Genomic DNA, 11,572 nt, shown 5'->3' on the forward strand with positions numbered 1-11,572 from the left:
TTTGAATCACAATGTTCTCTGTATAAGTCACAAACATACGTATTTCCAACACTTCCCGGACCTGTTTCAAATAAAAGCGCTCCAACATTTTACTTTCTGAAACCATTAATTTGTTCTAACGGATTGTTATCAAGAGACCGGAAGATGCATGTCTTCATACCGTAGAGTCCCGGTGTTCAGTTGAGTACATAATCGGACTTGTATTGAGGGAAATGCAGTAGATACCCTATGATGACTGTTAATACTCTATTATCAATATAGATACTGTAGATACTCTATGTTCACTTTAGATACTCTATCATCACTGTAGATAGTGTATAATCCACAGTATCTACACTGTAGATACTCAATGTATACTGGAAATACTCTGTTATATACAGTGCCTTGCATAAGTATTCACCCCCTTTGGACTTTTCTACATTTTGTCATGGTATAACCACAGATTAAAATTTATTTCATCGTGAGTTTATGTAATGGACCAACACAAAATAGTGCATCATTTGGAAGTGGGGGGAAATATTACATGGATTTCACAATTATTTACAAATAAAAATCTGAAAAGTGTTGAGTGCATATGTATTACCCCCCCTTTACTGTGAAACCCCTAACAAAGATCTGGTGCAACCAATTGCATTCACAAGTCACATTTGCAAGTCACATAATTAGTAAATAGGGTCCACCTGTCTGCAATTTAATCTCAGTATAAATACACCTGTTCTGTGATGGACTCAGAGTTTGTTGGAGATCATTACTGAACAAACAGCATCATGAAGACCAAGGAGCTCACCAAACAGGTCAGGGATAAAGTTGTGGAGAAATATGAAGCAGGGTTAGGTTATAAAAAAATATCCAGAGCTTTGAACATCTCTCTGAGCACCATAAAATCCATCATAAGAAAATGGAAAGAATATGGCACAACCGCAAACCTACCAAGAGGAGGCCGTCCACCCAAACTGAAGAGTCGGACAAGGAGAAAATTAATCAGAGAAGCAACCAGGAGGCCCATGGTTACTCTGGAGGAGTTGCAGAGATCCACAGCTGAGGTGGGAGAATCTGTCCATAGGACAACTATTAGTCGTCTACTCCACAAATCTGGCCTTTATGGAAGAGTGGCAAGAAGAAAGCCATTGTTGAAAGGGATCCATAAAAAATCCCGTTTGCCAGAGTTTGCCAGAAGCCATGTGGGAGACACAGCAAACATGTGGAAGAAGGTGCTCTGGTCAGATGAGACCAAAATTGAACTTTTTGGCCTCAATGCAAAACGCTATGTGTGGCGAAAACCCAACACTGCCCATCACCCTGAGCACACCATCCCAACAGTGAAACATGGTGGTGGTAGCATCATGCCGTGGGGATGCTTCTCTTCAGCAGGTACAGGGAAACTGGTCAGAATAGAGGGAAAGATGGATGGAGCCAAATACAGGGAAATCCTTGAAGAAAATCTGATGCAGTCTGCAAAAGACTTGAGACTGGGGCGGAGGTTCATCTTCCAGCAGGACAATGACCCTAAACATACAGCCAGAGCTACAAAGGAATGGTTTGGATTAAAGAATGTTAATGTCTTAAAATGGCCCAGTCAAAGCCCAGACCTCAATCCAATAGAGAATCTATGGCAAGACTTGAAGATTGCGGTTCACAGACGGTCTCCATCCAATCTGACTGAGCTTCATCTTTTTTGCCAAGAAGAATGGACAAACCTTTCCATCTCTAGATGTGCAAAGCTGGTAGAGACATACCCCAAAAGACTTGCAGCTGTAATTGCAGCGAAAGGGGGTTCTACCAAGTATTGACACAGGGGGGTGAATACTTATGCACCCAACAGATGTCAACTTTTTTGTTCTCATTATTGCTTGTGTCACAATAAAATTTATTTTGCACCTCCAAAGTACTATGCATGTTTTGTTGATCAAACGGGAAAAAGTTTATTTAAGTCTATTTGAATTCCAGTTAGTAACAGTACATAATGGGAAAAAGTCCAAGGGGGGTGAATACTTATGCAAGGCACTGTATGTAGATAATGTAGCTACCCTATGATCACTGTAGATACTCTATAATCAATGTAGATACTGTAGATACTTTATGTTCACTGTAGATAGTGTAGAATCGACAGTGTCAACAGTTCAGATACTCTATGTATATTGTAAATACTCTGTTATCACTGTAGATACTGTAGATACCCTGTGGTCACTGTAGATACTGTAGATACTATATCTTCACTGTACTGTATGATCATTGTAGATACAAAGGTTTAAGGTAGAACCAGTTACGTTTGAAATAATTATAAGCTCAGGATATCAATATACATTTAAGTATTTAATACACATATCAGAAGTATAGATGATTTCTACAGTTAAATTAATTTATATTCATTCATCAATATACATGGAGATTCCTTGCCTATTTCAAATTAAAAAAGCTTCAATATGAGTTGTTTGAATTCTATGTCCCAACTCAAAGGTTCAGTAAATGTGTTGCTAATATTTAGTTTGCCTCATCTACAAAGAATGAGAAAGAAATATCATTAACAACAACCATTTATTCTTTACATAAGAAACATTAATTACAGAAGTTTTGAATCAACATGGCTCTTTGTTCTTTATTCAATAAACTAGTGTGAAAAATGTTAATGTACTTACCAACAGTTACTAACCAACTTTAAATTTAAAGTGAAAACATTTTAATATTTGCTTTGTTTTGCTTCAAACAAGTTCATTTTGCTACCATTCACATCTTGCTGATATTGTGAAATACATGCCGTACTGAGACAAAACAGCACATGATATTAACTTTACTGTCTTTTATGACTTTAAATAATTGATGGACTCATTGTAACTTTGGGCTTTACTCTTTGACTTACTGCTCAAATTGTTTTCCCCTCTGCTGTTCTCTCCATCCCTCCAGTGAACTAAGACAAACATTGAGTGTCTCTTTGGCTGAAAGCATCATAGAACAAGTACTAAAGGATCTGACAGTAGCACAGGATACCATGGTAAATGTTTGTGTGTTTGTGTGATATTTGATCTTGCAGAATAATAATCTCTTGTTGATTGGTTAATGTTAAAGAAGGACTGTGGTGTGGTTTCATAAGGAAAGTATTCACAGTTCCTTCAGAGAGACAGCATGTTTAATCACATGAAATGTTTATCTTAACTTGGCAAGACGATACAAGAGGGAAGCTGCATCAAAACCCTCCCAAGAAAGCCAACAATCTTAAATACTGCTATAACTTAACATCATTATTATTATTATTATTATGTCAGGATCCACAGAGATGGTCTGGTCTACAAAGGCTTTCCGTTATCGGCGCTACCAGCTTGTCTGGCCTTATGGCTGTTGCCTAGCAACAGAGCTTGACTTGGACATAATGAGAAAGTTTGAAGGCCCCTTGGGTTGTTAACATTAGTACTGTTAGCTGTTCGGTTGAGAGGAAGCATGATAATCAAGCATTGGATGTCTTGTCGCATGCTTGCGCCATTCCCCTTTTAAGAAAATAGTTTGTCACTGAAGCACAACAAATCCTTAGATAGGTTGTGCTGGGAACGATCCACACGTTAGAGCTTTCGTTTCCCTGGGTTGGAAGAATGCATGAAAGGGCCACATTTGATAACGGACATCCTAGTTGTGCCATTGTGATGCAATTTGTCTTCAAATGCAGCCTCTGAAAGAAGCCACCCCTAAGATGAGACACAGCTACTGTCAGGGAGTGGAGCAGAGCGAGGAAAGGGAAGACACGCATACACAATCCAACCTACCACCAGGAAGTGAACCAAACTGTGCCAAAATTCCCTAATCCTAACAATTAGATAACATTATCAGATATCAGTGTTAATCATACACTGTGTGTAAATCCATATGTCGCACTGAATATTGGCTGTGTTTCTTTATTTAGGATTGTCTAATAAAAGAACGCTCATGCTGTGCTCTTCGACTCAACACCCCAGAGCTCCTTCTTGGTGACTGTGACTTACCAACTGATGATGTAAGGGAACACCACACCTTTCCCCCATTATTCATTCTGTTCACATTAATTTATGTGTTAGACTTTCCATTTTTGTTCTTACTCTGACACTGTCCATCAACAGTACAGTCCAGCGTTTTGGAGAAATAGCTTCAACTCCAAGAGCCTGAGACCTGCTTCTTCAATAAAGAGTAAGATCCTGTCACTGTTACGCAGGGATCCTGAAATATTTCTATCTGCCTCTCCCACTATCTGAGTTTCAGTTTGGTTCAGGTCAATTCCTCTTCATATGTGGACGATTGCTCTACTTGCAAAATACATTCCTCAATTTGTTTTCATGTTTGTGTCCCCTCCCCCCGGTCCAGGGGTTTCCAAACTCAGCCCGCCGGCCAACTGCGGCCCGCCATCCATTTTTAATTGGCTCGTATCAAACTCTTAAAGGACTCATTGTATGCCCATTTTACTACAAGTTGATATGGTTCCTTGGGGTCTTAATGAAATGTCTGTAACATACTTTTGTCAAAATACCACAAGGATAATTTAAAACAGCACCTTTTTACCCTGTATACAACAGCCCTCCACAGATTGACCTGTTTTGAGTGACAGCCCGGATCGCACCGTGTCACCGCCGCTCCCCCCGTCGTTTTTGCCACGTGTTAACTCACTGCTTACCCTGAGCCGGCTACACAACAGGGAAGTCTCCAATGCTCCCAGTGAGCTGCCCTCGCGTAGTGTGGTAGCAGCAGCGAGCTATATATTATTATTAAAAATCTAAATCAAACAGGACTGAAATGTTGAAATATAATAACATGAGGAAGATACAGTAAGAGGAGAAAATATTTTTGGGAGTGCTTGATATTTATATTTGTATTTTGGTCGGGATATGATATTTATATTTTTTGTATAGTGGCATTTCATCTTGTCGTCATTTATACCATACATACGATTAATAATTGGCTAAAGCGAGAGTTGATAATGCTGAAAAGCTAGAGAGCGCAGGCTACATAGGCTACACTTCAAATCTGCAACAGATACATCCCTCCCCCTCCTATCAGCCCTCTCGTGAAAGCTGTGGCCCCAAAACGCATGACAGGACAGCTCGATAGCTTCTGACTCTTGTCTCTTACTGTTTTATTTCCTCTACCACACCGCCACTCCAAACTGTTGGATGTTGTGTTCTTATTCTGCTACTCATTTTATTTTATCTGTAGAGGGGCTAAAATGTGAGGGATGTCCACAAATTGTGGCTGTAAAAGAAAAGTCACTTTTAAAAAGTTTATTAAATAAATGGTCGAAAGGGAGTAGAAAAATAAAGCTCAAAGCTTTGTGATAAATATAAGAATTCAGCTATCTGCCACCACGATCAAAGACACATATCAAACTAGAAAGCAAAGATTAAATGCTGAAAATGAATACAAACTTCCATTCATGCAATCCAAGAAGTCAGTTATAGACATTGCGAGGCCATCAGATATCCATTCAACATGTTTTTCTAAAGTCTGACTAGTCCTTCACATGTTTTCACTTCTCCACCTCCTTCTCCACAACTTTATTTTTTTTAATCAAAATCTGTTTATTGAAGGATTTTCAATATATATAAGTGCAATGCTGAATGGACATTACAGAGACAGGAGGTAAACATGAGGACAACAATCAACACCATTGTGTCCAGACAGACATGAATTGGGCAATATAACTTCAGAAAAAAAAAACACAAGGTAACAACACAAAAAGAAAAACAGGGGGGGGGGGGGGTTTGTTGGAGAGGGGAGTTAAGCCTGAAACATGCTTCTGCGACTGCGTCTGCATCTTTTCACGCCGCTGTGGCGCAAGACTCGTTGTCATTCATGCTTCCCCAACCGTTGCGCGTCTTACAAAGCAATTCCGCGCCAGAACACTAGGCGGAGTAATGCTTTTTGTCGAAGACGACCTGAGAGACGCCTTCTTTCTTCTTCATCGATTGTTTATTTACATAGCTACTGCGGCTCCTTGTAGCCTTTTTCAGGCGGACAAATACGCCAGTCAGTGACGGGTTATACAAGTGGACATACTTTCGGATCTCTTCTGCCAAACGCTCTTCTATTTGGTCCATATTCATTCTTCTAAATCTCCCGTTGTTTCTGCCTGTATTATGTGGCATGAAACCGGAAATGCAGCTCCAGAAGGGATGTAGAGCAGACCAATCACAGCCTTGCGGGCTGAGTGAGCTTGCGGAGCTTTGCCGTAAATTTTAGAAAAGGGGGTCGACACCCGTCAGCACGTAAGGAGGGATACATAAGCACGTAAGGGACCCGGAAGGGCTCTTGCGCTTACGGGCCCGTGAAAACGCAGAAGCATGTTTCAGGCTTTAGGGTCCAATGAAAAGGTGCAGTAAGGGAAATGTTTGTTCTTTGTGTTGGAGGGCCTTTATCTCCAGGTAGAGGGAAGATGAGGGGGGGATTTTCCAGAGCCAAGAGAGCTCGGTGAAGCCAGGAGAGTGTCAAGAGTGGACTTATCTGGTTTGTTCCATCCAGGACTGAGGGAATCGCGTTCTGATCCGAGCAGGTTAGATGGGTTTAAAATCCACTTCCGGCTCCAGGGATTAGCTTCTGTTCCTCAGGGTCCAGGACGTTGGTGCCATCAATCCATCCAGTTCTTGGTCAACTTTCTTTAACTTGTTTAGCTGTTTTTTTTCTCCTTCCTACAGTCACTCTCCTTCACCTGTTTACACTCCATACTCCTTAATCTTATGTCATTGTATTCTTTGTGGGTGCCATGCTGAACCATTCTGTGGCACACACCAGTGACTTCCACAATGGGAGAGATGAGATTGGGAGAAGATGGAGGAGGGAGAGAAAAGAAGGAAACATGAGGGGAGTGCTCTGCTCTACCCTCGCTCCTATATTGTTCTACAGGAGAATAACATTCAAAGTCATAAGCTCCTTACAAAATAATGCATGAAAATAACTCAATTACTCATCATGATTTTTTCTTACAAAAAATAAAATATATATATATATATATATATATATCCGTCACTTGCTTTTCAATGGCCTCTGACATGGTAAGACAAGGTGGAAACACTGAAACCGAATTAATTCGACCATAAACGTTGTCTTGTATATCAATCAATCAATCAATCAAATTTTATTTGTATAGCCCGTATTCACAAATTACAATTCATCTCATAGGGCTTTAATAATAATAATACATTTTATTTGTAAGGCACTCTTCATCCGAGAATCTCAGAGTGCCACATAATTAAAATCAAAGTCATAAAAATTTAAATTTAAATTTTTTTTAAAATTTTTAAAAAAAAATTAAAATAAAAAAAAAAAAAAAACTCAACTCAAAGTAAAAACGCCTTCTTGAATAAAAAGGTTTTTAGGCCAGTCTTAAAAGAGTCTAGGGTCTGTGTTGCCCTCAGGTGGTCAGGGAGACCGTTCCATAGGCGGGGCGCAGCTGAGCAAAAGGCCCGGTCGCCCATGGTGCGGAGCTTGGTGTTTGGAACCCGAAGGAGCGAGCTACTTGTAGATCTGAGGGTGCGGGTGGAGGTTTGGGGAGTGATGAGTTCTTGTAGGTAAGGAGGTGCATGTCCATTTATGCATTTATGGGTGAGGAGTAGGAGTTTGTAATCAATCCTGGTTGAGACAGGGAGCCAGTGGAGTGACTGGAGAATTGGAGTTATGTGCTCATATTTACGGACTCTCATCAGGTTCCTGGCAGCGCTGTTTTGAATGAATTGCAGTTTTTGGATGTTCTTGCCAGTGATCCCAGTGAAAAGTGAATTGCAGTAGTCCAGTCTAGAGGAGATGAATGCGTGGACGAGCTTCTCTGCATCTGACAGGGTTAAAGTGGGACGCAGTTTGGATATGTTTTTGAGATGATAAAAGGAGGTTTTGCACAGGTGTTTTATATGGTCATTAAAGGTCAGGTGAGGATCAAACCTCACTCCCAGATTAGTGACTGAGGAGGAGAGGGGTATGACCTGACCGTCGAAGGTAAACTGAGTTATGGAGGATGACTGAACCTGGTGTGGAGTGCTAACAAGGAGGGCTTCAGTTTTGCTACTGTTTAACTGGAGAAAGTTGCTGCTCATCCATGTCTTTATCTCCCCAAGACAGGCGGTGAGACATGAAATGGCTGCAGAGGGGTTTTGGGCAGTTTTGATGTAAAACTGTGTGTAGTCAGCATAACAGTGGAAGGACATCCTATGTTTGCTGATGACACGACCGAGAGGGAGCATGTAAATAATGAAGAGGATGGGGCCGAGGGCCGACCCTTGCGGAACACCACAGGAGACAGGGAGCAGTCTGGACTTGCATCCCTGTCCTACCTGAGAGGTAGGACTGAAACCACTTGAGTGCAGAGTCTGATAGTCCAACAGCGTTGTAGAGGCGCTCTAGGAGGAGAGTGTGATCCACTGTGTCAAATGCAGCAGTCAGGTCCAGGAGGATGAGGAGTGAGGGTGATCCTGCATCGGCTGTCATCAGCAGGTCATTGGTAACCCTGAGCAAAGCCGTTTCAGTGCTGTGGGCTGAACGAAATCCTGACTGAAACTTTTCAAACAAGTTGTTATGTTGGAGGTGGTCCTGAAGTTGAGAAGCGACTACCTTCTCTAACACCTTGGATAGGAAGGCAAGGTTGGAGATAGGCCTGTAATTAGCTAGAACCTCCGGGTCCAGGGTGGGTTTCTTGAGAAGGGGACGGATGACAGCAACCTTGAGAGTAGGTGGGACACAGCCAGACTGAAGGGAAAGGTTAACAACCTTGGTGATAAAAGGACTGAGAGTGGGGATATGTAACTTGAGCAGAGCAGTGGGAATGGGGTCCAGGGTACAGGTACAGGATTTCATTTTTTTGAGGATTGCCTCAACATGGCTCTCCTGAACCTCAGCGAGATGTAGAGGAGACTGCACACTCGTAGATAAGGTGTTGGTGTCAGAGGGAAGCAGAGATGGAGAGCTGGACATCAGAGAGCGAATGGTGTTGACCTTTGATCTAAAAAAGTCAATGAAGCTGTTGCATTGCTCCTCTGTAGCCTCAGTTGAAGAGAAGGTTGTGGTTTCAGGAGATGGCTTACGGTGGAAAAAAGCTGTTTGAAGTTGCCAGGGTTTTTATTGATTAACCCGGAATAGAACTGTGAGCGAGCATCTTTAAGGGAGTTGGAGTAGGCCCTTTGATGCTCACGATAGGCCAGTTTATGGACAGTGAGCCCAGAGTGTCTGCAGCGTCGTTCCAGGGCACGCCCAGCTGTTTTTATTTTCCTTAGCTCATGTGTGAACCAGGGAGCGGAGCGTGAGAAATTGACCTCACGTGACTTGACAGCATGGAGACAGCATGGAGATCAAAAATACTTCTCAGGGATGTATTGTAGAGTTCCACTAATTCATCCATTGATGCAGAGGCTGGGCAGTTGATGAGCTGGAGATCCATGGTCATAGTGGCCGAGTCAATGCTTTTCCAGTTCCGGAAAGACATTTGACGCCTAGGTCTAATAGTAGACAGCATAAGAGTTAAGGCCATTGAGACCACTTTGTGGTCGGCCACACCGAGATCATAGACCTGTAGGTTACTGATGGAAGCAGAGTCAGTGATAACCAGATCCAGAGTGTGCCCCTTGGTGTGAGTAGGAACCTCAACATGCTGCTGCAGCCCAAGACACTCAAGCACACTCAGGAAATCTGCTGCAAACTGACAGGAGGGGTTGTCGACATGGATATTTAAATCACCAACAATGACAATGTTAGTTGACATAGTGCAGAGAGAGGTAAGGAGATCACTTATCACATGAAGTCAAGCCCTTTGTCCAGAATATGGTCGTATATGAGGAGAGATTTATTAGTGAGGGATTGTGCGTTTAGCAGCTCCATGGTGGTAAGAGACAGAGCACGGGGTGGAAATCCCTGAAAGCTCCGTAATACACTGCGATCCACTCCGTGTCTTCCATTTTGCCTAGTATTGGGTAGTCTCGCGATGTTTCCAACGATGACTCCGAGGTTTGTTTTGTTTCCTGGTTTCACGTTGAAGCCGTGGCGCGAGCCTCTATGGATGTAGGGAGGTCTGTTTTTCAAAATCCCACACTCTTGACAGAGGGCTTTAAACCCTTTGTCGGACAGAGCCATGAAGCTGCACCAACGCCGTAGCTGCGGGGCGGTGTATTAAATCATTGCCAGCACCGATGTAAAAAAAAAAACAGAACACAAAACAAGCCGCGCCATCTGGCAACGATCACAGGCTGGCGAGCCCCAGCTCCGTAGTCATCACAGAATAAGGACTCCAGTAGAGCAGGCAGGCTCTATTAATCCAAAGTCCGCCAAAAAAATGCTTTAAAAAGTCACATAAATCACAAGAGCGGTAGCAAAGTGTCAAGAGGAGCGGCAGCCAGCATGCGCCAGCGTACCCCCGCAACAGGTAATCCCCGCAAGATCTCTGTCCTTAAACCTCAGCAAGAGTAAGGAAAAAAACCCTTTTAACAGGGTAAAAATACGTAGAAACCTCAGAGAGAGCCACATGTGAGGGATCCCTCTCCCAGGACAGACAGAAGTGCAATAGATGCCACGTGTAAAGGAGAACATCAGAAATATAAGGGTATTTGCAGCATTGATTTGATTAAACACTTTGTAGCATAATGGAAGGTCAATGAATTGATGGATTATTGTCAGTAATGGTCGAGTATCGGAAGAGAAATATTGAAATATTGATTAAAGTCATCAAGATTAAAGATTAAAGTATCTAGCAGCATTTGATGAGGGTAGACATCCCGAAGGACAACCCCAACATGACATGCCAAGCAGTCCCGTTGCAACCACAGTCCATGGTCAGCAACCATCCAGACCACGATCCACCATCCAGACCAGACGCCACTCCAGTCCTTAGTCACCGTCCACCGCCGCCCACCAGGACCCATCACGAGCCACCACCGCGGTCCTGGTCCACCGCCCGTGCCCAATGCCAACGCGACACAGGGTCCGCCACCAGCACCACGATCAGCCCACATAACTCAGAATCCGCCACACTGGATCCAACACTGCGACCCCCGGTGCGCGATCCACAAACCGCAATCCATGGTGCGGCCACAGAGGCCCTGGATCTGCGGGTGATAAAGCAAAGGGATTCCGGGGAAGGGGGATAGGGATGGAGAAGAGGAAGGAGAAGCTGGAAAGAGAAGCTCCGTGTGTCATGTGTCATAAAATAGAACAAGTTACGTTCTTCCGCACTAATTAGCTCTAACTATAAGCTTTATCAAAAAGGAAGGTTTTGAGCCTACTCTTAAATGAAAAGATGGTATCTGCCTACCGAACTGAAAGTGGTAGATGATTCCACAGCCGAGGGGCTTGATGGCTGAAAGCTCTGGCTCCTACTCTACTTTTAGAGACGCTTTATTATTAAGGGCCTTGAAGGTGAGGAGAAGAATTTTAAATTCTATTCTAGATTTAACTGGAAGCCAGTGTAGCGATGCTAATACTGGAGAAATGTGCTCTCTTCTCTTTGTTCTCGTCAGGACACGTGCTGCGGCATTTTGGACAAGCTGTAGAGTCTTTAACGACTTACTGCTGGAGCCTGATAATAATGAATTACAATAGTCCAGTCTCGATGTAACAAAGGCGTGGACTAGTTTTTCTGCATCTTTTT

The 11,572-nt window shown here is 42.9% G+C and overlaps 1 protein-coding gene across 5 annotated transcripts in view; it reads left to right on the forward strand.

The window, feature by feature from the left end:
* carmil2 (capping protein regulator and myosin 1 linker 2) overlaps positions 1 to 11,572 on the forward strand; it is a gene marked incomplete in the record, with an annotated part of 64,130 nt that overhangs the window by 26,385 nt on the left and 26,173 nt on the right. For all 5 annotated transcript variants that reach the window (XM_053427630.1, XM_053427629.1, XM_053427631.1 and 2 more), the window contains 3 exon segments: positions 2,902 to 2,989; positions 3,890 to 3,979; positions 4,083 to 4,149. In XM_053427630.1, the coding sequence (XP_053283605.1) occupies positions 2,902 to 2,989; positions 3,890 to 3,979; positions 4,083 to 4,149 (245 nt within the window).

Source organism: Pleuronectes platessa, chromosome 7 (assembly GCF_947347685.1).
Source record: "Pleuronectes platessa chromosome 7, fPlePla1.1, whole genome shotgun sequence".
NCBI lineage: Eukaryota > Metazoa > Chordata > Actinopteri > Pleuronectiformes > Pleuronectidae > Pleuronectes > Pleuronectes platessa.